The sequence below is a fragment of the Nycticebus coucang genome, chromosome 10, assembly GCF_027406575.1.
Source record: "Nycticebus coucang isolate mNycCou1 chromosome 10, mNycCou1.pri, whole genome shotgun sequence".
Classification (NCBI taxonomy): Eukaryota; Metazoa; Chordata; class Mammalia; order Primates; family Lorisidae; genus Nycticebus; species Nycticebus coucang.
Genome location: NC_069789.1, coordinates 106,428,636 through 106,456,591, shown reverse-complemented (window position 1 = coordinate 106,456,591; position 27,956 = coordinate 106,428,636). Strand labels below are relative to the sequence as shown.

At 51.3% G+C, this 27,956-nt stretch overlaps 1 protein-coding gene across 8 annotated transcripts; it reads right to left on the bottom strand.

Annotated features, from left to right (window-relative positions):
- Positions 1-73: 73 nt before the first annotated feature.
- On the bottom strand, positions 74-8,988 carry ZBTB45 (zinc finger and BTB domain containing 45). Of its 8 annotated transcripts, none has more exons than XM_053607306.1 (3): positions 8,878-8,988; positions 5,071-6,340; positions 74-2,617 (listed from the first exon to the last, which is right to left on the bottom strand). In XM_053607306.1, exons 2-3 carry the CDS (start codon positions 6,338-6,340, stop codon positions 2,361-2,363), a joined length of 1,527 nt encoding a protein of 508 aa, XP_053463281.1. In that variant the 5' UTR covers positions 8,878-8,988; the 3' UTR covers positions 74-2,360. The 8 variants fall into 8 exon arrangements, with proteins under 8 accessions (XP_053463281.1, XP_053463282.1, XP_053463280.1 ...); XM_053607307.1 differs by having other exon boundaries at positions 8,735-8,922; XM_053607305.1 differs by having other exon boundaries at positions 8,741-8,922.
- Between the last annotated feature and the right edge of the window lie 18,968 nt (positions 8,989-27,956).

Below are 27,956 nucleotides of genomic sequence, written 5' to 3'. Positions count from 1 at the left end.
TCACTCCTCTGGCTGAAGTCCCATGAGTCATAGCTCACAGCAACCTCAAAATCCTGGGTTCAGGCAATTTTCCAGCCTCAGCCTCACAAGTAGCTGGGATTACAGGTGCCCACCACTATGCCCAGCTAATTTTTCTATTTTTAGCAGAGACAGAGGTCTCGCTCTTCTCAGGCTGGTCTCAAACTCCTGAGCTCAGGCAAGCCACCTGCCTTGGCTTCCCAGAATGCTGGGATTACAGCATGAGCCCCTGTGCCTGGCCATAAGCTCCCTCCACCAGGGTCTATCCCCCTCTGCTCTGCCACTGGCTTTTGGACTCCCACATCTCTGCCCCTCAGGCATACATTGCCAGGCTCTGTCCTGCTGGCTGCTTAACAAGTTCTCCCTCCAGGGCTGACATCTGCCTCCCTTCCCTCACTTTTGAAGCTTGTTGTGCACCAGGCACTCTTGGGAGACCGGCAGAAATCCCTGGTCTTGGGGAACATTCCAATCAGGCCAAAAATAAAAGCAACAAGATAATGTGGACCTGCCTCCAAACATGTCATGCCACACCTCACTGTCAGATCCAAAAGTGACCCAAGGGAACATAACCTCCTGCCATGGTACACAGCAAGTTAACATTTGCATTGTCTGAATTTAAACCCAGCTCTGAATCCCACCCAAGTGCCTGCTTTAACTCTCTGCCCCACCCTAGATGAACGAGGACAGAGTGCTTGGGTTCAGGAGAATGAACTCTGCACGTGTTGTACCTGGTTCGACCATGAAAACCTCAGCCTCTCACCTCTGGGGGGTAATCACAAAGGGTCATCAGATGCCTGTAATCCCAGCACTTGGGAGGCTGGGGAGGGTGGATTGCCTGAGCTCACAGGTTTGAGACCAGCCTGAGCCAGAGCAAGACCTCATTGCTAAAAATAGCTGGGTGTTGTGGTGGGCACCTGTAGTCCCAGCTACTTGGGAGGTTGATGCAAGAGGATCACTTGAACCCAAGAGTTTGAGGTTGCTGTGAGCTAATATGCCACAGTACTCAACTGACAGTGACAAAGTGAGACTCTGCCTCAAAAAAAAAAAAAAAAAAAAATCACAGAGAAGCCACCACTGGCCTAGGAGTATGGAAAATTGGGCTGGGGTATGGCCTTTCACAGGCTCCAATCCTTAAGACTGGCTGCCCTGGCCAGGAGCCACCAACATGCAGGAGGTGGGAGAAGTAAAGGAGAGTGGCCACCTCTCCACACTGGATGTTGGGTCCTGTTACACTGGCAATTGACTATGGGACACCATCTCCATCTGCCCAGTGGTCAGCCCAAGGGTTTGAGCAGTGGCTGTTTCCTGCCTATTCTCAGCACTTGCCCTGCACCCTGGAATTTGGCCCCAGGCAGCCAAAGCAGGTATACCTGGCTCATCTACCTGCAGGGCAGCCTTGCCCCAGAGACCCCCTTATGTCCCCAGAAATAAAGTGCTCAACCATCATACCCATCAGAAAGGGGAAGTGGAAACCTTAAGTCTAAAAGGCCCTTAGAATTTGGCTGAAAGATCTGAGGGGCCTCGAAATCTATATTGTAGATAAAGACAGACAGCAGTGTGACCACATGACAGATTTCCACATGTGGCCTTCCACTCTAAGACCCACTTCAGATGAGCCTATCGCCTTCCCCACGGGATGGAGGGCTCCAAAACAACCAAGTGCCAGTTATATATGCTGCCCACCCTAGCCCTCCAGAACAGAAACCTGGGATGGCAAAAATGGGTCATGCTGTCTCTGCCCATGAGAGCCTGGGGACCAGCCAGGGTGCTGCCCAAGGACCAATACTCTGAGCGAGGACACCCACAGCCCACCTATAAAGAGAAGCATGCCCTGGTACAGGTGCATGCAGCTTTGTGGTTTAGGCCCCACGGCCAATGGTACTTTATTACAGATCAAGAGTCGCAAGGCCCAGCCCCATTCTATCACAGGTGCACCTGAGCCTCCTCAAGCGCCCCCTGAAGGAGGACTAGCTCTGGGTAGGGGACCTTTTGCAGCCTAACACCGGGAAAGGGGCATGGCCCCAGGACACCCCTCTTTCCCCCCTCCCTACCCCATCCCCCAGGAGCGGGCAGGTTACAAGCCGTGGGCACAGGCAGGAACACAGGGCCTGGCTCCAAGGGGAGAGCCGGTTCAGGCTGGAAATGGTCCAGTTATCAGAGGTGGTCGGGTCTCCAACCAGACACAGCCCAGCACCACCTAGAAGGTCGAAGTACAGGGTGGAGTAAGGTGGACTGGGTCCCATTACACAGAAAGGGGTGAGGACAGAGGGAGGGCCTGAGCTCAGGAGTATGTGGTGGGGTTGCTCCCACAGTGGGAGAGGCCGGCCCGACCCGGGCCCCAATCAGGGCGCAGGGTGTGAGGAGAGGTGGCGCTCCAGCAAACCACGGTGGGAGAAGACCTTGCCGCAGGCGGGACAGGGCGCACGCTCAGGCCGGTGCGTGCGCATGTGCACGTTGAGCGAGCTCTTCTGCGTGAAGCGCTTGGCGCAGATAGCGCACTGGAAGGCGCGCACACCGGTGTGCGTAACCATATGCTTGAGCAGGTAGTCGCGCAGCGAGAAGGATCGCCAGCACACGGCGCACTGGTGTGGCTTCTCCCCTGCGGACAACAGGGTATGCCGTGAACCCATGTCAGATCATCCAGCTCTCCACTTGGCTGGGGCTCCACCCCCCTCCTCTCCTGAACCATCTCTCTGGGATTCCTTACCTGTCAGAGATCCCTCCCCTCACTATGGGATCTCCCCTCCAGGACCACCCCTTTACCTCCACTCACATGAGGGCTTTCTTGCCCCATAGGGACCCTGGAACACATGCCCAGGTATGTCTCTCCCACTCATGCCTGGCTAAATCTAGCAGATACCTTCCCAGAAGGGAACCCTGCTCATCTGGGACATCTGTTGCCCATCTAGACTGCCCACTCAGTCTCTCCCCACCTCTAGGGACCCTCCCCCTCAACCCCTACTGCACCTGGCAAAGGGAGACACTCAAGCCTGGCCTCCACTGCCCCTATGCCCATAGAACTAACTCTCAGAATACCAGCCACTATTTTGGGGACACTCTAACCCAGTACCTTTTTTTTTTTTTTTGGAGCCACAGTCTCAAGCTGTTGCCCTGGGTAGAGTGCCATAGCATCACAGCTCACGGCAACCTCAGACTCTTGGGCTTAAGAGATTCTCTTGCCTCAGCCTCCCAAGTAGCTACAACTACAGGCACCCACCACAACACTCAGCTATTTTTTATTGTTGTTGCAGGCCCAGGCCAAGTTGAACCTGCCAGCCCTAGTGTATGTGGCTGGCACCCTACCCACTGAGCTATGGGCACTGCCCAAGGCCTGGTACCTTTTCACAATGAGAAACATGGGCACTCTGCCACCTTCCTGGTGGAAGCCCAGTTGTCCTGCACCCCCACCCACTGGGTCACTATAATGTTCCTGGGGTGACAGCACCCAGCTGGCTGCCCTCCTCACCCTGGGTTGGAGGAGAAGAGGCAGGCTATGTCTGCCCCTAGAGCCATCAGGGGTTAACAAAATACCTATCCCAGTGGCAGGAGTCAGACACTTCCTACACAGCCAGTACTGCCTTGGAACCTCTGGCAGCCTCTTGTTGGCCAATTACCCAGCTTCCCTTACTCCCAGGTCCCTAGCTTCTGCCCATCCTCCCCAAGGCAGCAGGAAGGACCTTTTATTTTATTTATTTTTTAGAGACAGAGTCTCATTTTGTCTCCCCCGGTAGAGTGCAGTGGCGTCACAGCTCTCAGCAACCTCCAGCTCTTGGGCTTAGGTGATTCTCTCTTGCCTCAGCCTCACAAGTAGCTGAGACTAAAGGTGCTCGCCACAATGCCCAGCTATTTTTTTGTTGTTGTTGCAGTTTGGCTAGGGCTGGGTTCAAACCCACCACCCTCAGTATATGGGGCAGGCACCCTACTCACTGAGCCACAGGCGCTGCCCTGGAAGGACATTTTAAAGTGACATCTCAGGGGCGGTGCCTGTGGCTCAGTGAGTAGGGTGCCAGCCCCATATACCAAGGGTGGCAGGTTCAAACCCAGCCCTGGTCAAACTGCAACAAAAAAATAGCCGGGCATTGTGGCGGGCGTCTGTAGTCCCAGCTACTCGGGAGGCTGAGGCAAGACAATCGCCTAAGCCCAAGAGCTGGAGGTTGCTGTGAGATGTGACACCATGGCACTCTACCCAGGGCGACAAAGTGAGACTCTGCCTCTAAAAAAAATAAAATAAATAAAATAACAAAGTGACATCTCAGTCATTCCCCAGCTTAGAACACCAATGGCTTCCCTTCCATTCAGAGTCAAACCCAAAGTTCCTGCCTCTACAGACATTCCTTACACACACTCACTCCCACCATGGCCTTCCAGCCAAATGTTTACTTTTCCAGACAATGCCTGCAGGCCTCTGCTTTCCATATCCCTATCCTCCACCTGAGCCTCCAGAGAGCACCCCCATCCTCCTCCTGTGGCACACACCACCTCAGCCCTCTCTCCATATACACACATTTCCCAGCACACCTCCCACTCTGTACCACTCTCATAGATCTGCACAGCTGCCTCTCTGACATGTCCAAGGTCTAAGGAAACCTCAGAGCCTTCAGAAGCCCCTTCCTCCATCTGTGGCTGTGGGGTCCTCACACTGCAACCATATCTTCCTCCTCTTGCCCCAGTCTCAAAGGGCTCCTTAGGACCTCATTGGCAACCTCTCTACCAGCTTTACACCCCCTAAGCTAGCTAACCCTCCCTTCCTGCCAGCCCATAACCAGACTGCTAGCATCCAGAGAGAAGCAGGAGGCTGTCCAGAACACAGTTCTCCAACCTGACCAGGGCACCCCTGCCAAGTCTCCACTGAAAGCTTTGTAAAGGCAGAGAGCAGGATCCCTGCTCCACCTCTGGGAAGCTTCCCCACCCCTACATGTCTTGTACTTGGGTTGCAGGCTCAATTTCTAGGCCCCATGGAGTTACCAAAAAGCAAACCCTGTCCCCTATGCCCAATTCCCCCTTGGGTTTGAATCTCAGAAAGAGGGATTGATGCCTCTCACCCTGGCTCACCCGAGTGGATGAACATGTGCTTAGTGTAGTTTTTCCGTGAGCTGAACGTCTTGTGGCAGTGGCTACACTCATAGGCCGGCGGCTCTGCACCTGGGGCACGTGCTGGGGTGGTTGAGGGGGTTGTCGCAGGAGCGGCAGAGGGGGCTGGGGCTTCACCCAGCTGAGAGGTGGGGGCTGCATCCGGCTGGAGCGCAGGGTAGAAGGCAGGTGGGGGCGCAGTGGCTGGCCCGGATGGCGCAGGAGGAGGTGGGGCGGGAGCGCCCAGGTGAAAAGGAAAAAGCGAGACAGGTGGCCCAGGGGTCTTCACTCCGGGCGGGCGGGGTCCGGCTAGGACGCAGTCAGGCGGGACAGGAGTCTCAGAAGCACAGCCTTCAGCGCCAGCACCGTCCTCATCGTGCCAAGCAGATACATAGCTGTCGGGGAACACATCTTCAGCTGCTGTAGCTCCCCGAAGGAAGTCCCTGCCAACACCGCCATAGTCAGCAAGGCCGGCGGGCGCAGGGGGGTCCTCACAAGCGCTGTCAGCAGCAGCAGTAAGGAAGCCCGCCGCACAGTCTGGGAAGGAAGGGGGAGCCTGGCCCTCACCCGGGCCACCGCCTTCGCCGTCCTCACCGTCAGTGTCATCATCTGTCTCCTCGTCCTCATCGTCGCCTCGGTCGTCAGAGGCCGATGGCAGTGCAGGATCGGCGTCAGGTCCTTCGGCCTTGGCTGGCGCCAGAGATGTAGGTAGCTGCAGACGTGCGGGCTGGCGCTGCTTGCGGCTATGCGCGGCGCTGGAGTGCCCCGGAGGGCGCGCAGCTAACAAGTGGCGCAAGCGGTGCCGCAGTTGGGCTGGCGCCAGAGGTGGAGGCACCGGCGCAGGCAGGGGCGCGGGTGCTGAAGTGCTCGGGGCGCGAGCACGCGCGATAATCTGCGTGCACTCGTCAATAACTGTTTGGATGCGAAGCACCGACGCAGCTGTGAGCACCTGCAGCGCTTCGCCTTGCGCCACTACCAGTGAGCCGCTGTAGAGGAACTCAACCAGCTGGCGCACAGTCTGCGCGGGTACCACCGGCGGCACGCGGATCTCAGAATGACCCAGCAGCAGCTTGTCCTGGAAAAAGGGCGAGCCAGCAGCTAGCACGCAGCGGTGTGCGCGCAGCGAAGCCTCGCGGATGCGCACAGTCACGTCGCAGAAGTGCCCCCCCAGCCTCTGCCCATTAAGGGTCTCCAGCAGTGAGCGAGAGAAGTTCTGCAGGTGTATGTGGTGCACCGCCTCCGCAGCCGCCATCTGCACGGAATGAAAGGAGGGCGGGAGAGGTCAGCTGAGGACCTTCCTCTGCCCCAGTGTCCCTGTCCCTTCACCCCTTATCACAGGGCAGGGCCCAATAGCGCATCATACCCTCAGACCTCACCGACCCCATTCCTTCCCAGCAGCTCTTTTTTTAAAGGAAACTTTATGTATTTATTTATTTATTTTACAGTTTTTTTTTTGGCTGGGGCCAGGTTTGAACCCACCACCTCCAGTATATGGGGCCAGCGCCCTACTCCTTGAGCCACAGGCGCTGCCCCCCAGCAGCTCTTTACAGTCCCATTCCCAACACAGGACACGCTAACGCTTCCTCCCACCATACTGTCCCCAGGATTTCTTCAGGGTCCTCCACCTCTACAGATCCTTCCACACTCCTAGGAAAGGACTGGAGATACAGAAGGTCTGCCCTCTCACTCCCTCAGGGAAGGTTCAGGGCTTGGCCTCCCCTATCTTGGCTCACCCACACTTCCCCTACCTCTACTAACCTTAAGCCTCTCTACGTCCCCCTCCAAGGGGCAATCCTGTGTAGAAGAGGCCAGAGACACCCTTCCCCAATCCTAACTGGCTAACATGCCTCACCCAGAGTAGACTGTGCTCTCCACCCAGCTAACTTTGACTCCTCCACCCTATCTCAAAGCTCATTTTTGGTCACCCTTAGCCACACTCCCCAATCTAAGGTGCCCTCCTACACATCCAGGATTGCTGCCTCAGAACTAGGTTACATTAACTACTGTACATGGAGGTCTTCCCAGGAAGTGGGGTGGCACCACCTGCCTCCTGGGCAGAGTAATTCAGGATATGCTTGGGCACAGAAGGCTGAAGGTTGGAATTACTCTGGCAAATGCCCCATGGGAGACTCCAGCCCAGCCAGCAAGGAGATTCTCCTGCAGTCCCAGCTTCTTGCAATCTCATTGGGACCTGTGGAACCCAGAGTGTCCATGTGGCACAGAAAGGTAGATTACAAGAGAAAACAGGACCCTTCTTTTTTTTTTTTGTAGAGGCAGAGTCTCACTTTATAGCCCTCGGTAGAGTGCCGTGGCCTCACACAGCTCACAGCAACCTCCAACTCCTGGGCTTAAGCAATTCTCTTGCCTCAGCCTCCTGAGTAGCTGGGACTACAGGCGCCCGCCACAACGCCCGGCTATTAAAACAGGACCCTTCTTAAGAACCTGTGGCTGCCTAATCAGAGCACTGCCCATACTTAGGCGCCAGAAAGAGGAGAGGGGTAGTCCCAGGGGACTCACAACATCTGAGACGCTCTGCTACTACACACATCAAGTCAGCTGACCCCTTGGTCATTCAGCCTGTTTTCCCTTCTACCAAACAAGGGGTGGGATACTTGCTCCCAGGTTCCACCACCACACCTCCAGTCTAAGGAGGTATAGAGGCATAGGATGCACCCTGATATCCATATACTTTCCATCAGCCTGCCTCTCCCTTAGGGCCACACAACCCCAGAGTAGGGCTCCACTTAGTCCTGCCCCTACACCCTCTGGCTCTACTGGGGTCTCAGATCCAACCCCTCAGGGCCCCTTATGCACAAACTGCCTTCCTTTGCTTTAGCCAGACCCCTTCCTTTCTTGGATCCCCCACAGATGACCCCTTAGACCACTTTGCACACTTCCACTGTGCCGGTTACTGCTCTTGGACTGATGAGGTAACTTTGCTCGTCCCCTCCGCGTCCCCCTCTTCCTGTTATATTCCCCACGTGGCAGCCAGAGGGAGCCTGATCAGACCTAACTGATCCAGACACACACCACCCTGCACCCGCCCTGAGCCCTCTATGGCGATGAATTAATTGAAATTTCTAAAATGGGGCGGCGCCTGTGGCTCAAGGAGTAGGGCACCGGTCCCATATGCCAGAGGTGGCGGGTTCAAACCTAGCCCTGGCCAAAATAAAAAAAAAAAAGAAATTTCTAAAATGAACCAAGACTTTTTGGCTTGCCTCTGCCAGCAGTACTGTCCCCCATCTTAATTCATGTAGCATCTGAAGGACTTCAAATCTGTGTCTAGGCAATGGAGACGGAGACCTGTGCATCAACCCGTAGGGCTTGAACCCTTTCTTTTCCGACCCGCCCCCACCTTGCTCCCTGGCGGGCTCCGATTCCTCAGTCCAAAAATCCGATTAAGGGCCTTCTTGGCTACCACAGGACAAAGGACCACCTTCAAGACCTGACACCGAGGCCCACCCTCCATTATCTGGAGCAGGATATTCGCCGCCACGCCTTCTCCCAAGCCATGGATTTTGCTCTGAGGCCCGTCTCCGGTACTCTGCGCCAATGTTCGCTCCCTGCCTGAGCCCAGAGCTCCCTGTATGTTCCGTTACAGCTGCACCCACTCCACTCCCGCCAATTTAGCTTTCCCGGCTCCCACCCTTGCCTGCAACTGTGCCCCGATCCCGCAGCGCCCTCTCGCGTTCCCAGTGTGCGCCCAGAGCCTAGCGCGAGCGCACCTCCCCTGGCACGCCTCAGCTTCCCCGCCGGCCCTGCGGCCGGGGGATGCCCGTCCGACCCCACCTCCGGGTCCTCCTCAGGCACCAGGCCACGCCGCGGCTGCCTCTGGTCGCCAACACCAAGGCTGCACTTCCGGGCCGCGATGCCAGCGGAACTGAAGCGGTGCGCCGCTGATGCCCAGGGGGAAACCCTAGACTGGTGCACGTTTCTCATATTTTTATGACAACCAGGTGCTGCAGTCTCAGCAGGCCGTACTTCCGGCTGTCCTCAAAGTCGGAACCAAAGTCTCAGAAGCTGCGGCTGCCGCGGCTCGAGAAACGAATGGACCATAGCATGCTTCCGGCGTCGCCCTGGAGACCAGAGTGGGGGCGGGGCCTGCTGTCTTTCTTGGGGCGCGCGATGCTGGAGGGCGACCTGTCTTGGCCGGTTTATTTTGTATTTATTTATAGTAAACGTGAGGTCTCACTTTTGCTCAGGCTGGGCTCGAATTCCTGAGCTCAAGCTTTCCACCCGCCTGGGCCTCCCAGAGTGCACCCGGCCTTTTTATTTTACTTTTTGAAGACGGGGGTCTCTCTGTCGCCCAGGCTAGAGTGCAGTGGCGCAGTGATAGCTCACTGCAGAACTCCTGGGCTCAAGCGATCCTCCGGCCCCAGCCTCTCGAGTAGCTGGGACTACAGGCGCCACAACCACGCCTTATTGGTTTAAACACCACTTCGACCCGGGGAAGTGCCCTTCTTCCTCTAACATTCGCTGGAGCTTAAGTCTCTTCACCGGTCTGCTGGACATAGCCCTGTAGCATCGCTCCAAGACTCCTGGCTATGAGTGGGATGCCCCGCTGCGGCCCTGGCTCCCACCCACAAGGTGGAGGCAGCCTTACTCTGTGCCCCCCGCCCCTCAGACCACCAGGCCCACCTACGCCAGGCAAGGAGTGAACAAATAAATTAGTGGATATTGGACCGAATGCCTCCTGTGCGCCACAACCAAGGTCAAAGGTCAGAAAAGAAAAGGTGGCTCCTATGGTGCATCTTAGAATGGGTACAGGCAATTGCACTAATGTACACAGCTATGATTTAACAAAAAAATAAAATAAATAAATAAAAGGTGGCTCAAGCGGCTAAGGCGCCAGCCACATACACCTGAGCTGGCGGGTTCGAAACCAGCCCGGGCCGCCAAACAACAATGACGGCTGCAACCAAAAAATAGCCGGGCGTTGTGGCCAACGCCTGTAGTCCCAGCTACTTGGGAGACGGAGACAGGAGACTCGCTTGAGCCCAGGGGTTGGAGGTTGCTGTGAGCTGTGATGCCATAGCACTCTACCCAGGGCAACAGCTTGAGGCTCTGTCTCAAAAAAAAAGAAAAGAAAAGGAGTGTAGGGATGAGATGAGGTCACAATCAGCCAGAAATGGAAGACCAGAAGACCTGAGGGGGTTGGAATCTGTGAGAAGAACTGTCCATGTAGAGAGAACAGCCTTGGTCTGCAAAAGCCCTGAAGTGGGGCTGGCTGTCTAAGGCACCCATGAACCTGGCCCACTAGATGGTGGGCTGGCAGGGCTTTCTGTTATGCTCTTGCAGGTACCCCTTTGGCCACTTTGTTGGGGCAGGTACCACTGCAGCTGGAGAGAGGTAGAAGGGCCTGGACCTCAAGGCCAGATCACAGGGCCCCAGTGGACCCTATGCCTTATGTAGCAGGTTTGGGGGCCAACATGGGGCTTTCAGCCTCCAAGAGGGAGATAAGATCAGGATGCCTGTCACTCAGGGAAGTTGCTGGATAGCTATATTGTTCGAGATCAAGTTGCTGTATATGCCAGGTTGTCTTTCTTCCAACTCTTGAGTCCCACACTATGACCAGCTGAGCCAATTGGATCTGTTCCCACTGAACTTAACAGCCTCCTCTCCTCTCTTGGTGGATGCTTATTCCTCTCCAGCCTCACAGGCCCCTAGCTATACCCAATATGAGGCTGACTTGTGCAGTTCCCTCTGGCTGTAGCACCCTGTCACACAGCTAAGATGCCATCAGCCTCCCTGTGCCCTTCATGACCCTAAAGGCCCCCCAACTTCTGTCACAGTGTTTGTGAGGGTGGGTGTTCATCTGTTCCTTTATCTTGGCACCTGCTGTTACAACACACATAGGAATAGACAGTCACTTCACCCTACCCTGAACCTCCACTGTGCTTGACCCTGTGGAATTGCAGGATTTTGGAACATTGTGGGTCAATCTGGCATGAGGGAGGTAGAATTCTGAAAATGCCCCCTGCCTGGGCGGCGCCTGTGGCTCAGCGGGTAGGGCGCCGGTCCCATATGCCGGAGGTGGCGGGTTCAAACCCAGCCCCGGCCTTAAAAATAAAAAAAAAAATAAAAAAACAAAAAACGAAAATGCCCCCTGCCAGGATTCTGTGCCCAAATCCACAGAACCTGTAAATATGATATCATCTGTACATAGTTAAGACTACACTATATGGTGTAAGGTTCTTTGCAGACGTAATTAAGGTTGTCAGTCAACCTTAAAACAGATGATTCTGGATTTTTTTTTTTTTTTTTTGTAGAGACAGAGTCTCACTTTATGGCCCTCCGTAGAGTGCCATGGCATCACACAGCTCACAGCAACCTCCAACTCCTGGGCTTAAGCGATTCTCTTGCCTCAGCCTCCCGAGTAGCTGGGACTACAGGCGCCTGCCATAACGCCCTGCTATTTTTTGATTGCAGTTCAGCCGGGGCCCCACAACTCCCTCTTTCTGCCTTACTGCCCTTATCAGGCACCTTCATGATCACATTCCAGAGGGAGCAGCTCTCACTTCCCCCATCCTTACAAGCACAGGGATTTGCGGGTGAAAGAGGGAACCAATAGTCCAGATGCATGGCCAGAACAGGCCCAGATGAGTTTTGGGAAGAGTATAAAAGCCGGTGGAAAGATCTGTTTTGGGGCTCTGAGGAGGGAAGGTGGCCCTCCCTTGGGTGAGGCAGGTGAGGAAATGTCAAACTAAGAAGTGGAATTACAGCATGTGAAAGGTGTGTTTATTTTATTTATTTATTTTTTTTTGTAGAGACAGAGTTTCACTTTATGGCCCTCAGTAGAGTGCCATGGCATCACACAGCTCACAGCAACCTCCAACTCCTGGGCTTAAGCGATTCTCTTGCCTCAGCCTCCCGAGTAGCTGGGACTACAGGTGCCCGCCACAACACCCGGCTATTTTTTTTGTTGCAGTTCACCGGGGCCGGGTTTGAACCCGCCACCCTTCGTATATGGGGCCGGCGCCTTACCAACTGAGCCACAGGTGCCGCCCGGAAGGTGTGTTTAATTGGCACATTTAAAGAGCTATGAGGGGCTTGGCGCTTGTAGCACAGTGGTTACAGCGCCAGCCATATGCACCAAGGCTGGCGGGTTCAGGCCTGGACCAGGCCAGCTAAACAACTACTGCAAAAACAACAGCAAAAATAGCTGGGCAGCTCGGCACCTGTGGCTCAAGCAGCTAAGGTGCCAGCCACATACACCTGAACTGGTGGGTTCAAATCCAGCCTGGGCCCACCAAACAACAATGACGGCTGCAACCAAAAAATAGCCGGGCATTGTGGCAGGCACCTGTAGTCCTAGCTACTTGGGAGGCAGAGGCAAAAGAATCGCTTGAGCCCAGGAGTTGGAGGTCGCTGTGAGCTGTGATGCTACAGCACTCTACCCAGGGCGGCAGCTTGAGGCTCTGTCTCAAAAAAAAAAAAAAAAAAAAAGCTGGGCGTTGTGGTGGGTGCCTGTAGTCCCAGCTACTTGGGAGGCTGAAGCAAGAGAATCTCTGAAGCCCAAGAGAGTGGAAGATTGCTGTGAGCTGTGATACCATGACACCTCTACCCAAGGCAACATAGTGAGACTCTGTCTCAAAAAAAATAAAAATAGGCTCAGCGCTCGTAGCACAGTTGTTATGGCGCCAGCCACATGCAGCAAGGGTGGCAGTTTTGAACCTGGTCCCGGCCAGCTAAACAACTGCAACAAAAAAATAGCCAGTCATTGTGGTGGGCACCTGTAGTCCCAGCCTCTCCACAGACTGAGGCAAGAGAATCGCTTAAGCCCAAGAATTTGCGGTTGCTGTGAGCTGTGATACCATGACACTCTACCGAAGGTGACATAGTTAGACTCTGTCTCAAAAAAATATTAATAACCCAGCTACTTGGGAGGCGGAGGCAGGAGAATCGCTTGAGCCCAGGAGTTGGAGGTTGCTGTGAGTTGTGATGCCAGTCGTGAGATGTGATGTCAGGGCGACAGTTTGAAGCTCTGTCTCAAAAATATATATATATTAATAATAATAAATAAATAAAGAGCTATAAGGAGGTCTCAGGTCTGTAGCTCAGCAGATAAGGTGCCAGCCACATACACTGGAGCTGGCTGGTTCGAATCCTGCCAAACAACAACGACAACTACGACCAAAAACTAGCCAGACATTGTGGCAAGCACCTGTAGTCTCAGCTACTTGGGAGGCTGAGGCCAGAGAATTGCTTGAGCCCAAGAGTTTGAGGTTGCTGTGAGCTGTGATGTCATGGCACTGTACCAAGGGTGACATAGTGAGACTCTGTCTCAAATAAAAAAAAAGCCATGAGGCAGTCAGGCAAGGAGGCTGAGGTGGGTGGATTGCTTGAGCTCACAGGTTCCAGACCAGCCTGAGCAAGAGTGAGACCCCACCCCGTCCCTGTCTCTAAAAAATAGCCAGGCGTTATGGCGGGCGCCTGTAGTCCCAGCGACTTGGGAGGCTGAGGCAAGTGAATCTCTTGAGCCCAAGAGTTTGAGGTTGCTATGAGCTATGACCTCACAGCACTCTACAGGGGGCAAGAAAGTGAGACTGTCTCAATAAATAAATAAATAGCTATGAGGGGCCAGGCATTGTGGCTCAAGCCTGTAATCCTAACACTCTGGGAGGCCCAGGCAGATGGATCACTTGAGCTTAGGAGTTGGAGACCTGGTCTCCAACTGGTCTCCTGAGAGAAAGCAAGACTCTGTCTTTACTAAAAAAATAGAAAAACCAGCTGGGCCTTATGGCAGGCACCTGTAGTCCCAGCTACTCGGGAGGCTGAGGCAAGAGGATCACTTTAGTCCCGGAGTCTGAAGTTCTTGTGAGTTATGATGTCACAGCACTCTACTCAGGATGCCAAAGTGAGACTCTGCCTCAGAAGAAAAAAAAAAAAAGAGCTATGAGGAAGTCATTGAACCTAGTAGTGTAGCAAAGACAGGAGACCCAGCCAGCAATAATGGTGCTGACCTCATCAGGGAACAACAGAAAGGGACAGATTCAGGGTAGGAAGAAGAGGACACAGGTGGCTTTAGAGGAGGTCTCAGCTCCAAGGGATGAGGCCAGGAGGATAAATGTGAGGTGGGGGTAGAGGACCTGGCTCATGAGGCCAGTATGGGTATAGCAGGAAGACACCCAAACCCTGACCCATCTCAGGCAGCCAAGGGAGATGACAACTGCAGCCTCCAGAGTCACAGACTTTGAGAAAACATTTATTGCAGGACCCCCTCAGATGGCATGGATCAGTGGACAGATGGCTCCCGTCAAGGGGGTCTTTGACTGGGCGAGGTGGCTCACGCCTGTAATCCTAGCACTCTGAAAGGCAGAGGTGAGTGGATTGCCTGAGCTCACAGGTTCAAGACTAGCCAGAGCAAGAGCAAGACCCCATCTCTAAAAATAGTTGGGTGGGCTCGGTGCCTGTGGCTCAAGTGCCTAAGGCGCCAGCCACGTACATCAGGGCTGGCGGGTTCAAATCCAGCCTGGGCCCTCCAAACAACAATGACGGCTGCAACCAAAAAATAGCCGGGCATTGTGGCGGGTGCCTGTAGTCCCAGCTACTTGGGAGGCGGAGGCAGGAGAATCGTTTGAGCCCAGGAGTTGGAGGTTGCTGTGAGGTGTGATGCCACAGCACTCTACCCAGGGTGACAGCTTGAGGCTCTGTCTCAAAAAATAAATAAATAAATAAATAAAAATAAAAGTAGTTGGGTGTTGTGGAGGGTGCCTGCAAACCCAGCTACTCGAAAGGCTGAGGCAAGAGAATAGCTTGAGCCCAAGAGTTTGTTCTTGCTGTGAGGTTGCTGTGAGCTATGATGCCAGACAACTCTACCAAGGATGACAAAATGAAGGGGGGAAAGGGAGTTCTTCCAGGCCCCTCACTTGCTTCCAGCTTAGTCAGGGTCTAACCTCCCTTTCTCCTCACTATCAGACCAGCTTTTTATCCAGGGTCTCCCTCTGTGGCAGCCACTGTCTAGGAATAAAGCCTAATGCTTGGGTCTCCTTCCACAAACCCAGCTCAACCAAGTACATCTGGGCTGTGCCAGGTGTGGGATGCAAATCCCAAGATATAGGCACACACTTCAATCTGTCAGGAGCTTCCGCCCAGCCCAGGGAGCACACACTAAGCACATGCCCCCAGAATTACTTCCTGGGGCTGGGTGTGGTGGCTAATGATGTAAGCCCAGCACTTTGAGAGGGTGAGGAAGGAGGATCACTTGAGCCCCGTAGTTCTAAACTAGCCTAGGTGAGACTTTGTCTCTACAAAAATTAAAACAAATGGCTATACTTGGCTCGGCGCCTGTAGCTCAAACGGCTAAGGCGCCAGCCATATACACCTGAGCTGGCTGGCCCGCCAAACAACAATGACGGGCTGCAACCAAAAAATAGCCGGGTGTTGTGGCTGGAGCCTGTAGTCCCAGCTACTTGGGAGGTGGAGGCAGGGAACTCGATTGAGCCCAGGAGTTGGAGGTTGCTGTGAGTTGTGATGCCATGGCACTCTACCCAGGGCGACAGCTTGAGGCTCTGTCTCAAAAAAAAAAAAAAAAGCTATACTTGGTGACACAGGGCTATGGTATCAGCTGTTCTGGTGATTAAGGCAAGAGGATCCCTTGAGCCCAGGAGTTCTAGGCTGAGATGAACTGTGGACATACCACTGCACTCTAGCCTGTGTGACAGAGCTAGACCCTGTCTCAGAAAAAAAAAAAAAAAAAGGCAGTGCCTGTGGCTCAACGGAGTAGGGCGCTGGCCCCATATGCCAAAGGTGATGGGTTCAAACCCAGCCCCGGCCAAAAACTGCAAAACAGAAATCTGGTTTTGGGCGGTGCCTGTGGCTCAGTGGGTAAGGTGCCAGCCCCATATACCGAGGGTGGCGAGTTCAAACCCAGCCCAGGCCAAACTGCAACAAACAAATAGCTGGGCGTTGTGGCAGGCACCTGTAGTCCCAGCTACTCAGGAGGCTGAGGCAAGAGAATCGCCTAAGCCCAAGGATTTGGAGGTTGCTGTGAGTTGTGATGCCATGGCACTCTACCGAGGGTTAATAAGTGAGACTGTCTCAAAAAAAAAAAAAAGAGGATGGCACCTGTGGCTTAGTGAGTAGGGGGCCAGCCCCATATACTGAGGGTGGCAGGTTTGAACCCAGCCCAGGCCAAACTGCAACAAAAAAATAGTTGGGTGCTGTGGCAGGCGCCTGTAGTTCCAGGTACTTGGGAGGCTGAGGCAAGAGAATCGCCTAAGACCAAGAGCTGAAAGTTGCTGTGAGCTGTGATGCTAAAGCACTCTACCAAGGGTGACAAAGTGAGACTCTGTCTCTAAAAACAAAAAACAAAAAAAAGAAAGAAGGAGAGAAAGAAAGAAGGAAGAAATGTGTCCTGGTACCAAGCACAGTAGGGGGTTGAGATCTTTTGATGGTACAGAGAGGAAATGGGAGTCAGGAGAGGGGAAAGGGTAATAGCAAGGTCCCCTTTACACTCCAAAAAAGCCTCTGAGGCTGCAGTTTAGACAGGAGGCCTGAGGGAAAGCCCAAATCCAGGCCCTGGTAGAGCCTATGAGGTAGTGGAAGCAATAGGTGGAACTAGGCCAAAATGTAACAGCATCCAGATAGGTATTTAACAAAGAGGGGTGGGGAAGAGGAATATTTTAAGAGAGCAAAGGTTTAATGTGCTTTCATATGTAAAATAGGAAGACAGTTCCACCAGCCTTGTGGACTGCGGCCTGAGAAAACAACTCAAGAAGGATAAGGGCAGTGCCTGTGGCTCGGGGAGTAGGGCGCCAGCCCCATATACTGAGGGTGGCAGGTTAGAACCCAGCCCCAGCCAAACTGCAACAACAACAAAAAAAATAGCCGGGTGTTATCTTGGGCGCCTGTAGTCCTAGCTACTCGGGAGGCTTAGGCAAGAGAATTGCCTAAGCCCAAGAGCTGGAGGTTGCTGTGAGCTGTGATACAACGACATTCTACTGAGGAGACAAAGTGAGACTCTGTTTCTAAAAAAAAAAAAAAAAAAAGTAGCAGGGCATTATGGCGGGCGCTTGTAGCCCCAGCTACTCAGGAGGCTGAGGCAAGAGAATTGCTTGAGCCCAGGAGTTTGAGGTTGCTGTGAGCTGTAGCACTGTACTGAGGGCGACAAACTAAGACTTCGTCTCAAAACAAACAAACAAAAGGTAAGGTGCAATGCACATAACACAACATTAACTTTTTTTTGAGACAGTCTCACTTTGTCACCCTCGGTAGAGTGTCGTGGAGTCATAGCTCACAGCAACTTCAAACTCCTGGGCTCAGCGATTCTCTTGCTTCAGCCTACAGAGTAGCTGGGGCTATAGGCGCCCACAATGCCCAGCTATTTCTTTTTAAAGACAACTTCTCACTCTAGCTCAGTCTGGTCTGGAACCCATAAGTTCAGGCAATCCAACCACCTAGGCCTCCCAGAGTGCTTGTATTATAGGCATAAACCACTGTGCCCGGCCCACAGCTCACAGCAACCTCCAAGTCTTGGGCTTAGGTGATTCTCTTGCTTCAGCCTCCCACGTAGCTGGGACTATAGGCTATTTTTTGTTGCAGTTTGGCCGGGGCCAGATTTGAACCTGCCACCCTCAGTAAATGGGACCAGCGTCCTGCTCACTGAGCCACAGGTGCTGTCCTCCCCCTCTCCTTTTCTTTTTTTCTTTCTTTCTTTTTTTTTTTTTTGTAGAGACAGAGTCTCACTTTATCGTCCTTGGTAGAGTGTCGTGGCATCACAGCTCACAGCAACTTCCAGCTCTTGGGCTCAGGCGATTCTCTTGCCTCAGCCTCCCCAGTAGCTGGGACTACAGGCGCCCGCCACAACGCCCGGCTATTTTTTGTTGCAGTTTGGCCAGGGCTGGGTCTGAACCTGCCACCCACGGTATGTGGGGCCGGCATCCCACTCACTGAGCCACAGGTGCCGCTCCCCCTCTCCTTTTCAATTAGTTGTATTGAAATCTAATTTACATGTATGGCATGAGTGCTGGGAGGGATCTCAGTCCCCTGCCCACTCACGTGTTGCTCCCAGGAACTGCACTGACACTACACCCTCCATATAACATATAGTATAAACATAAGAAGATAGTCCTGACTTATACCGGGGCTTTATCTCTAGTTGGGAAAGTAAGTTTCTCACATTCTAGCATGTAGCAATGTTAATTATTAACTTTTTTTTGAGACAGAGTCTCACTTTGTGGCCCTCGGCAAAGTGCTATGGTGTCATAGCTCACAGGAACTTCAAACCCTTGGGCTCAAGCTATTCTTTTGCCTCAGCCTCTTGAGTAGCTGGGACTACGGGCACACACCACAACACCAGGCTATTATTTATTTATTTATTTATTTATTTTTGAGACAGAGTCTCACTTTATTGCCCTCGGTAGAATGCCGTGGCGTCACAGCTCACAATAACCTCCAACTCCTGGGCTTAGGCAATTCTCTTGCCTCAGCCTCCCGAGTAGCTGGGACTACAGGCACCCGCCACAACACCTGGGTATTTTTTGTTGCAGTTTGGCCAGGGGCCGGATTCGAATCTGCCACCCTGGGTATATGGGGCTGGCACCCTACTCACTGATCCACAGACACCACCCTATTTTTTATTTTATTATTATTATTTTTTTTTTTTAGAGACAGAGTCTCACTTTGTCGATCTCGGTGGAGTGTCATGGCATCACGCAGCTCACAGCAACCTCCAACTCCTGGGCTTAGGTGATTCTCTTTCCTCAGCTTCCTGAGTAGCTGGGACTACAGGTGCCTGCCACAACGCCCACCTATTTTTTTGTTGCAGTTTGGCCTGGGCTGGGTTTGAACCCGCCACCCTCGGTATATGGGGCTGGCACCTTACTCACTGAGCCACAGGTGCTGTCCCTGGCTATTTTTTAGACACGGGTTCTTGTTCTTGCTAGGGCTAGTCTCAACCCTGTGAGCTCAGGCAATCCACCTGCCTCGGCCTCCCAAGTGCTGGGATTACAGGTGTGAGTCACTGTGCCAACTATTTTTAGAGACAAGGACTCTCTCTGATTCAGGCTGGTCTCCAACCTTTGAGCTCAGGCAATTCACCTGCCTCAGCCTGCCAAGTGGTGGGATTAGAGGCATGAGCCACCATTAGCAGACATTGTTCTGTAAACAAGAACTAGGGCCTTGTGTTTGCCTGAAATACAGTTCCCCTTGGGAAGACAGGATTGGTTCTAAATTCTCAGAGTAAGGGGCTGGCTTAAAAGCAGCATCATATGGTGACAGATGGGTGTATTTTTCTGGTTTTTTTTTTCTGAGACAAAGTCTTACTTTGTCATCCTCAGTAGAGTGCCATGGCATCTTAGCTCAAATTCTTGGACTCAAGTGATTCTCTTGTTTCGACCTCCCGAGTAGCTGGGACTATAGGCATCTACCACAACTCCTGGCTAGTTTTTTAGACAGGAGGTCTCATACTGGCTCAGGCTGGTCTCTAACCTGTGAGCTCAGGCAATCCACTGGCCTTGGCCTCCCAGAGTGCTGGGATTATAGGCATGAGCCACTGTGCCTGGCCTGGCTTTTCCTTTTTTTTGAGAGCACTTAAGAACGCATGGATAATGTGGATTTACCATGTGTCAGTGGATAGCATTCACCGTTCTTTTTTTTTCTGACAGAGTCTCAAGCTATCCCCCTGGGAATAGTACCTTGGTGTCATAGCTCACAGCAACCTCCAACTCTTGGCCTAAAGCGATCCTCCTGCCTCAGTTTTTTCTATGTTTAGTAGAGATGGGGTCTTGCTTTTTGCTCAGGCTGATCTGGAACCTGTGAGCTCAGGCAATCCACCCACCTTAGCCTCCCAGAGTGCTAAGATAACAGGCGTGAGCACCCGCCCATATTCACCATTCTTCTGTTGGAGTTGTATTGTTAAGTTTGGCTTCTGTGTCCTTTCAATTTGTCCATGTTCTTCTTTGGGCACTTCTTCTTTTTTTTTTTTTTTTAAATATATTTTTGTTTCTATAGGTTTACCTACTTTATTATTTATTTATTTATTTGTTGCAGTTTGGCCAAGGCTGGGTTTGAACCCACCACCCTCAGTATATGGGGTTGGTGCCCTACTCACTGAGCCACAGGTGCCGCCCCATTAGAAATGGTTACTGGGCACTTCTTATTTTAAAGTGTAAGGAGATGTTTCGGGGTCACCTGACTTTCCCTGAAGAGCCCTAGAATCAGTTATTTCTCCTGGATCTGGAATCTGGATCCTCTCTCAGCAAGGAAAATGATTAGACTCTGAGCTCCAGGTATTTCCTGTCCTCTCCCCACTCCCTGAACTTCCTGGAGGTTCCTTTGGGAAGACAGTCGACAGAAAGGGTGAGAACACTCACTGAATCCAGGACTGGGTAGGATTCATACAGGCTGAGGAGCTCTGGATAACCCCTTGCACTATCCAGGAACTGGTTTCCTATCTGTGAAATGGGGACTGTAGTAAACTAAAAATGGCGACAAAGACATATACATCCTAATTCTTGGAGCCTGGAAGTGTTACCTTCTTAGGAAAAACAGTTTTTGCAATTGTGATTAAGGATCTTTTTATTTGCTATTGTTTGTTTATTTATTTCAGAATGTTATGGGGTATAAATTTTTTTTTTTTTTTTTGAGACAGAGTCTCACTATGTCGCCCTCCAGAGAGTGCCCTGGCGTCACAGCTTACAGCAACCTCAAACTCTTGGGCTTAAGTGATTCTCTTGTCTCAGTCTCCCAAGTAGCTGGGACTACAAGTGTCCGCCACAGTGCCTGGCTATTTTTTTTTTATTAATTAATTAATTTATTTGTTTTTTCAGTTTTTGGCCAGAGCTAGGTTTGAACCCACCACCTCCGGCATATGGGGCCAGCGCCCTACCCCTTTGAGCCACAGGCACTGCCGAATGCCTGGCTATTTTTTTTAATTTTTTTTGTTGTCATTGTTTGGCAGGCCTGGGCTGGGTTTGAACCCACCAGCTCTGGTGTATGTAGCTAGCACTCTAGCTGCTGAGCTACAGGCACTGAACCATTTTTTTTTTTTTAGAGACAGAGTCTGACTTTATCGCCCTCAGTAGAGTGCTGTGGCGTCACAGCTCACAGCAACCTCAAGCTCTTGGGCTTAGGTGATTCTCTTGCCTCAGCCTCCTGAGAAGCTGGGACCACAGGCGCCTGCCACAACGCCTGGCTATTTTTTTGTTGCAGTTCAGCATGGACTGGGTTTGAACCTGCCACCCTCCGTATATGGGGCCGGCACCCTACTCACTGAGCCACGGGCGCCACCCTGAACCATTTTTTTTTTTTGAGACAGAATCTAAAGCTGTCACCCTGGGTAGAGGCTGTGGCATCATAGCTCACAGCAACCTCAAACTCTTAGGCTTAAGCATTTTTGTTGCCTCAGCCTCCCAAGTAGCTGGAATTATAGTCATCTGCCACAAGGCCTGGTTATTTTTGTTGTTGTTGCAATTGTCATTGTTGTTCTAGCTGGCCCAGACTGGGTTCAAACTGGCAGCTTTGGTGTATGTGGCTGGTGTCCTACCCACTGAGCTATAGGTGCTACCCAAACTTTTTTCTTTTTTTTGAGACAGAGTTTCACTTTGTGGCCCTCAGTAGAGTGCTGTGGCATCACTCCTCACAGCAACCTCAAACTCTTGGACTTAAGAGATTCTCTTGCCTCAGCCTCCAAAGTAGCTGGGACTACAGTCACCCGCCACAACGCTCGGATTTTTTTTCTTTCTTACAGGCGTGAGCCACTGGACCCTGCCTATATATATACATATATATATTTTTTTTTTTGCAGCTTTTGGCCAAGGCTGGGTTTGAACCCTCCACCTCTGGTATATGGGGCTGGTACCCTACTCCTTTGAGCCACAGGAGCCACCTTGGCTTTTTTTTTTTTGCTTGTAATTGTTGTTTGGCAGGCCCAGGCCAAGTTCGAATCCGCCAGCTCCAGTGTATGTGGCCAGCGCCCTAGCCGCTGAGGTACAGTTTTTCTGTTTTAGTAGAGACAGGGTCTTGCTTTTGCTCAGGCTGGTCTTGAACTCAGTGAGCTTAAGCAATCTACCTGCCTCGGCCTCCCAGAATGCTAGGATTACAGGAGTGAGCTGCTGTGACAGGCAGAAAACATTTTGGTTACATGCATTACTTTTGTACAGTTTTTATTTTATTTTATTTCTTTGAGACAGAGTCTTACTATGTCTTCCTCAGTAAGTGCTGTGGTGTCGCAGCTCACAGCAACCTCAAACTCTTGGGCTTAATAGATTCTCTTGCCTTAGCCTCTCAAGTTGCCCAGCTGTTTTTTTTTTGTTGTTGGAGTTGTCACTGTTGTTTTAGCTGGCCCAGGCCGGGTTCAAACCTGCCAGCCTGGGTGCATGTGGCCGGCACCCTACCCATCCACTGAGCTACAGACACCGACCACTTTTGTACAGTTTGAGTCAAGGTGATTAAGAATCTTTTTTTGTTGTTGTTGTTGCCCTTGGTAGAATGTCATTGGCATCACAGCTCACAGCAACCTCCAACTCCTGGACTCAAGTGATTCTCCTGCCTCTGCCTCCCAAGTAGCTGGGACTACAGGCACTTGCCACAACACCTGGCTATTGGTTGCAGCCGTCATTGTCGTTTGGCAGGCCGAGGCTGAACTCGAACCTGCCAGCTCAGGTGTATGTGGCTGGTGCCCTAGCTGCTTGAGCCATAGGCGCCGAACCTAAAGATGTTGAAAGACAGAGATTAGGGCGGCGCCTGTGGCTCAGTCGGTAAGGCGCCGGCCCCATATACCGAGGGTGACGGGTTCAAACCCGGCCCCGGCCAAACTGCTACCAAAAAATAGCTGGGCGTTGTGGCAGGCACCTGTGGTCCCAGCTACTCCGGAGGCTGAGGCGGGAGAATCGCTTAAGCCCAGGAGTTGGAGGTCGGTATGAGCTGTGTGAGGCCACGGCACTCTACCGAGGGCCATAAAGTGAAACTCTGTCTCTACAAAAAAAAAAAGAAAGAAAGACAGAGATTATTCTCAATTATTTGTTGGGCCCTAAATGTAAATCAATATGCATTGTTGTTGAAGGAGAGAGGCAGAGGATGGCGCCTGTGGCTCAAATGAGTAGTGGCTTTAACAACAAAAATTTATTTCTCACAGTTCTGGAGTGGGGGGGTGTCTAAAATCTAGGTAAATTTCATTCTAAGGACTCTTCTTTGGCTTCTTGGAAATGGGAGGTTTGGGGAGTACTCTCTGGTGTCCCTTCTTTGTAAGGGACTAAACCCACTCTTACAACCTCATCTAACTGTAATTACCTTACAAAGACTCCATTATAGGCAAAGAAAAAAAAAGACAAAAACCAAGGCTTCCTTTCCAAATACCACCACATGGGGGGTTAGGGTTTCAAAATATGAATTTGAGAGGGACACAACTCGGTCCATAGCAAAAGTGATAGGAAGTCAGAACAAAGAAAGATTTGAAGGCACTGGCCTTAAAGATTGGAGTGATGCATCCACAAACCCAGGAAGAAGCAAGGAAGCACCCCTCCTGGCCACGAGAACTGTGAAAGAATAAATTTTTGTTTTAAGCCACAAAGTTTGTAATGATGTGTTACAAAAGCTACATACTAATGGAGGGCCACAGTGATTTAAAAGGGCAATTGAGAAGATCTGCTTGTCTTGTCTTCTGCTTTCTGTCCCATTCCCATCCATCCACTCCGCAACTGAAGCCCTTTTTTTTTTTTTGTGTGTGTGTGTGTGGTTTTTGGCCGGGGCTGGGTTTGAACCCGCCACCTCTGGCATATGGGACCAGCGCCCTACTCCTTGAGCCACAGGCACCACCTGCAACTGAAGCCCTTGAAATGGGAATCAGATCATGCTACCTTCTGCTAAAACCTTCTGTTAGCTCCTCATTACAATTAGAGAAACATCTAGACAAAAGCCATATAAGGCATTACTCACTGCAGCAGCAAAAGTGGGAGGGAGACCCAGAAGCAGTTAAGAGAACATGTAAACAAACTGAGGGTATTCCTATGGTGAGACACTACATAGCAAGGGAGGAAAGAAACCAACCCACACGTGGCAACATGAATATGCACTGAGGAGAGGCCGGGCAGACAAGTGCACATCCTATGTGTTTCCTATGAATAGGCAGGCAAATCTCACCTGCAAAGTCAGGATGACGGCTAAAGGGGTCATAAAGGCCTTCTTGGAGCCAGAGACATTCTGTTTTCTGCTATCAGAGCTGGTTACTTAAGGTGCTCCCTGTACATATCTCTCTACATCATAAAACTACATGAAAAGGTTAAAAAGTCAGGCCAGGTGCAGTGGCTTATAGCTGTAATCCCAGCACTTTGGGGGGCTAAGGTGGGAGGAGCACTTGAGACCAAGAGTTTGATCTAGCCCGGGCAATTTAAGGAGACCACTTCTCTATTTAAAAAATTACACAGGCTCAGCGCCTGTGACTCAAGCGGCTAAGGCACCTGAGCTGGTGGGTTTGAATCCAGCCCGGGCCCTCCAAACGACAATGACGGCTGTAACCAAAAAATAGCCAGTATTGTGGCCGGCACCTGTAGTCCCAGCCACTTGGGAGGCAGAGGCAGGAGAATCACTTGAGCCCAGGAGTTGGAGGTTGCTGTGAGCCGTGATGCCAAGGCACTCTACCCAGGGTGACAGCTTGAGGCTCTGTCTAAAAAAAAAAAAAAAAAAAAAAAATTGCATAGCTTCTGTAGGTCAGGAAAAAAATAATTTTAAAATTAAATAAGGTTAAAAAGTCTATGATCACAAGCCAGGTGCAGTGACTCATGCCTGTAATCCTAGCACTCTGGGTAGCCCAGGCAACAGGATCACTAGAGCTCAAGACTTCGAGATCAGCCTGAGCAAAGTGAGACCCCATCTCTACCAAAAATAGAAAAACTAGCTGGGCATGGTGTGAAGTGCCTATAGTCCCAGCTACTCAGGCAGGTGAGATAGGATGATTGCTTGATCCCAGGAGTTTAAGGTTGCTGTGAGCTATGACACCATGGTATTCTACCCAGGGCACCATAGGGAGACTCTGTCTCAAAAAGAAAAAAAAAAAAGTCTATGGTGACAGAAAGTAGACTAGTGGTTGTCAGGGGCTAGTGGAAGAGAGAATGGGGATTGAGTACTGATGGATTAGCAGTTCTCAACTTGTGGGTTGCGACCCATAGGAACTGTATTAATGGCCGCGGCATTAGGAAGGTTGAGAACCACTGGATTAGCGTTTCCTTTGGGGGTAATAAAAATTATTTGTGAGGGGCGGTGCCTGTGGCTCAAAGGGGTAGGGCGCTAGTCCCATATGCTGGAGGTGACATGTTCAAACCCAGCCCAGGCCAAAAACTGCAAAAAAAAAAAAAAAAAATTATTTGTGAGTTCTGGGAGGCCAAGGCGGGTGGATTGCTAGAGCTCACGAGTTTGAGACCAGCCTGAGCAAAAGTGAGATCTTGTCTCTACTAAAAATAGAAAAACTAGGCTGGCACCTGTAGCTCAGCAGGTAGGCCACCAGCCACATACACTGGAGCCGACAGGTTCGAATCCAGCCTGGGCCTGCCAAACAATGACAACTACAACCAAAAAAGTAGACGGGCGTTGTGGTAGGTGCCTTGTAGTCCCACCTACTTGGGAGGCTGAGGAAAGAGAATCGCTTAAGCCCAAGAGTTTGATGCCACAGCACTCTACTCAGGGTGACAGCTTGAGACTCTTTCTAAAAAAAAAGAAAAGAAAAGAAAAACTGAGGCAAGAGGATCGGATCACTTGAGCCTGAGTTGGAGGTTGCTGTGAGCTATGATGCCATGATGGTACTCTACCCAGGGCGACAGCTTGAGACTGTCTAAAAAAAAAAATATTATTTGTGAGTAGATGAAGATGGCAGTTGTACAATATTGTGAATGTGTGGAATATTTTAACTCAATTACCAAAAAAAGTTTTTTTGGATTTTTTTTCAGTTTTTGGCCAGGGCCAGGCTTGAACCCACCACCTTCCGTATATGGGGCCAACACCCTACTCCTTTGACCCACAGGTGCCCCCTCCAAAAATAAAAAGTTTAAAAAATAATACAACCCAGGCTCAGCACCTGTAGCATAGTGGTTACGGTGACAGCCACATACACCAAGGCTGGCAGGTTTGAACGCAGCCCGGACCAGCTAAAATAACAAAGACAACTGCAACAAAAAATAGCTGGGCATTTTGGTGGATGCTTGTAGTCCCAGCTGCTTGGGAGGCTGAGGCAAGAGAATCACTTAAGCTGAAGAGTTTGAGGTTGCTGTGAGCTGTGATGCTAAGGCACTCTACCGAGTGTGACATAGTAAGACTTGTCTCAAAAAAAAAAAAAGGGGGCAGCACCTGTGGCTCAAAGGGGTAGGGCACTGGCGGGTTCAAACCCAGCCCTGGCCAAAAAAAAAAAAACTGCAAAAAAAAAAAAAGGAAAAAAATAATAGAACCCAAACCTCACCTTATGGCATAAAAAATAGGCAGGGTCAAAACAGTTACCATCCTCATGCATTTGTTTTTTAATCTGCAGGCATTATGATTACATCTTTGTGCATTTGTTTGTCCTTTCACACATTTTCTGATTGCCTGCTATGGAGTGGCTGCTGAGCTAGGCACAGTAGACGTGGCAGTGAGTACAATTTGGAGAGCATGTCCTCGTGATTGTCTCTAGCCAAAAGGGGAGGAAGAGAAGCAGAGAAGCACATTCTGAGTAGAGGCAAGTACAAAGGTGCTGAGGTGGAGACAATAAACCTTCTATGTGGCTGGAAGAGTGGTGAGGTCAGAGGTCAACAGGGCCAGACCTCAGAGCTTTCATCAGAACTTGATTTTTTTTTTTTTGAGACAGAGTCTCATTCTGTCCTCCGTAGAGTGCTATGGCATCATAGCTCACAGCAACCTCCAACTCTTGGGCTCAGGAGATTCTCTTATCTTAGTTTTTCTATTTGTAGTAGAGATGGGATCTTGCTTTTGCTCAGGCTGGTCTTGAACTTGTGAGTGCAGGCAATTCACCCACATCAGCCTTCCAGAGTGCTAGGATTACGGGCATGAGCCACTGTGCTCAGCCAAAACCTGGGTTTTTTTTTTTTTTGTAGAGACAGAGTCTCACTGTATCGCCCTCGGGTAGAGTGCCCTGGCGTCACATGGCTCACAGCAACCTCTAACTCTTGGGCTTACGCAATTCTCTTGCCTCAGCCTCCCGAGCAGCTGGGACTATGGCGCCCGCCACAACGCCCGGCTATTTTTTTGTTGCAGTTTGGCCGAGGCTGGGTTTGAACCCGCCACCCTCAGCGTATGGGGCCGGTGCCCTACTCACTGAGCCACAGGCGCCGCCCAGAACCTGGGTTTTTAATATGTGATAAGACACACATAAGGTTTCCACTTTAACCCTTGTAAAGTGCGACATTTGGGTGGCTCATGACTATAATCCTAGGACCTCTGGGAGGCGGAGGTGGGAGGATCAGATCACTTGAGGCCAGGAATTTGAAACCAACCTAAGCAAGAGTGAGAGTTCATTCCTGGAAAAAATAGAAAAATTAGCTGGGCATTATAGCAAGTACCTGTGGTTCTAGCTACTCAGGAGGCTGAGGCAGGAAGCTTCCCTGAGCCCAGGAGTTTGGGGTTGCTGTGAGCTATGATGCCGTGGCATTCTTCCCAGGGTGACAGAGTGAGTTTCAAACTGAAAAAAAAAAACAAAAACTTCTAAAATAAATAAATAGGGCAGCGCCTGTGGCTCAGTGATAGGGTGCTGATCCCATATACTGAGGGCCCTGGCCAAACTGCAACAAAAAATGGACAGGCGTTGTGGCGGGCGCCTGTGATCCCAGTGAGACAAGAAAATCACCTAAACCCAAGAGCTGGAGGTTGCTGTGAGCTGTGATGCCACAGCACTCTACCGAGGGTGACAAAGTCAGACTCTGTCTCTAAATAAATAAGTAAATAAATAA

Excerpts from the sequence above, each read along its gene's own strand:
- ZBTB45 (XM_053607301.1), bottom strand. The coding sequence starts at position 8,557 with ATGGAGGGTGGGCCTCGGTGTCAGGTCTTGAAGGTGGTCCTTTGTCCT. Across the intron at positions 6,341-8,443 it reads GGAGCCCGCCAGGGAGCAAG|ATGGCGGCTGCGGAGGCGGT; the intron begins GTGGGGGCGGGT and ends CATTCCGTGCAG. Across the intron at positions 2,618-5,070 it reads GCACATGTTCATCCACTCGG|GGGAGAAGCCACACCAGTGC; the intron begins GTGAGCCAGGGT and ends TGTTGTCCGCAG.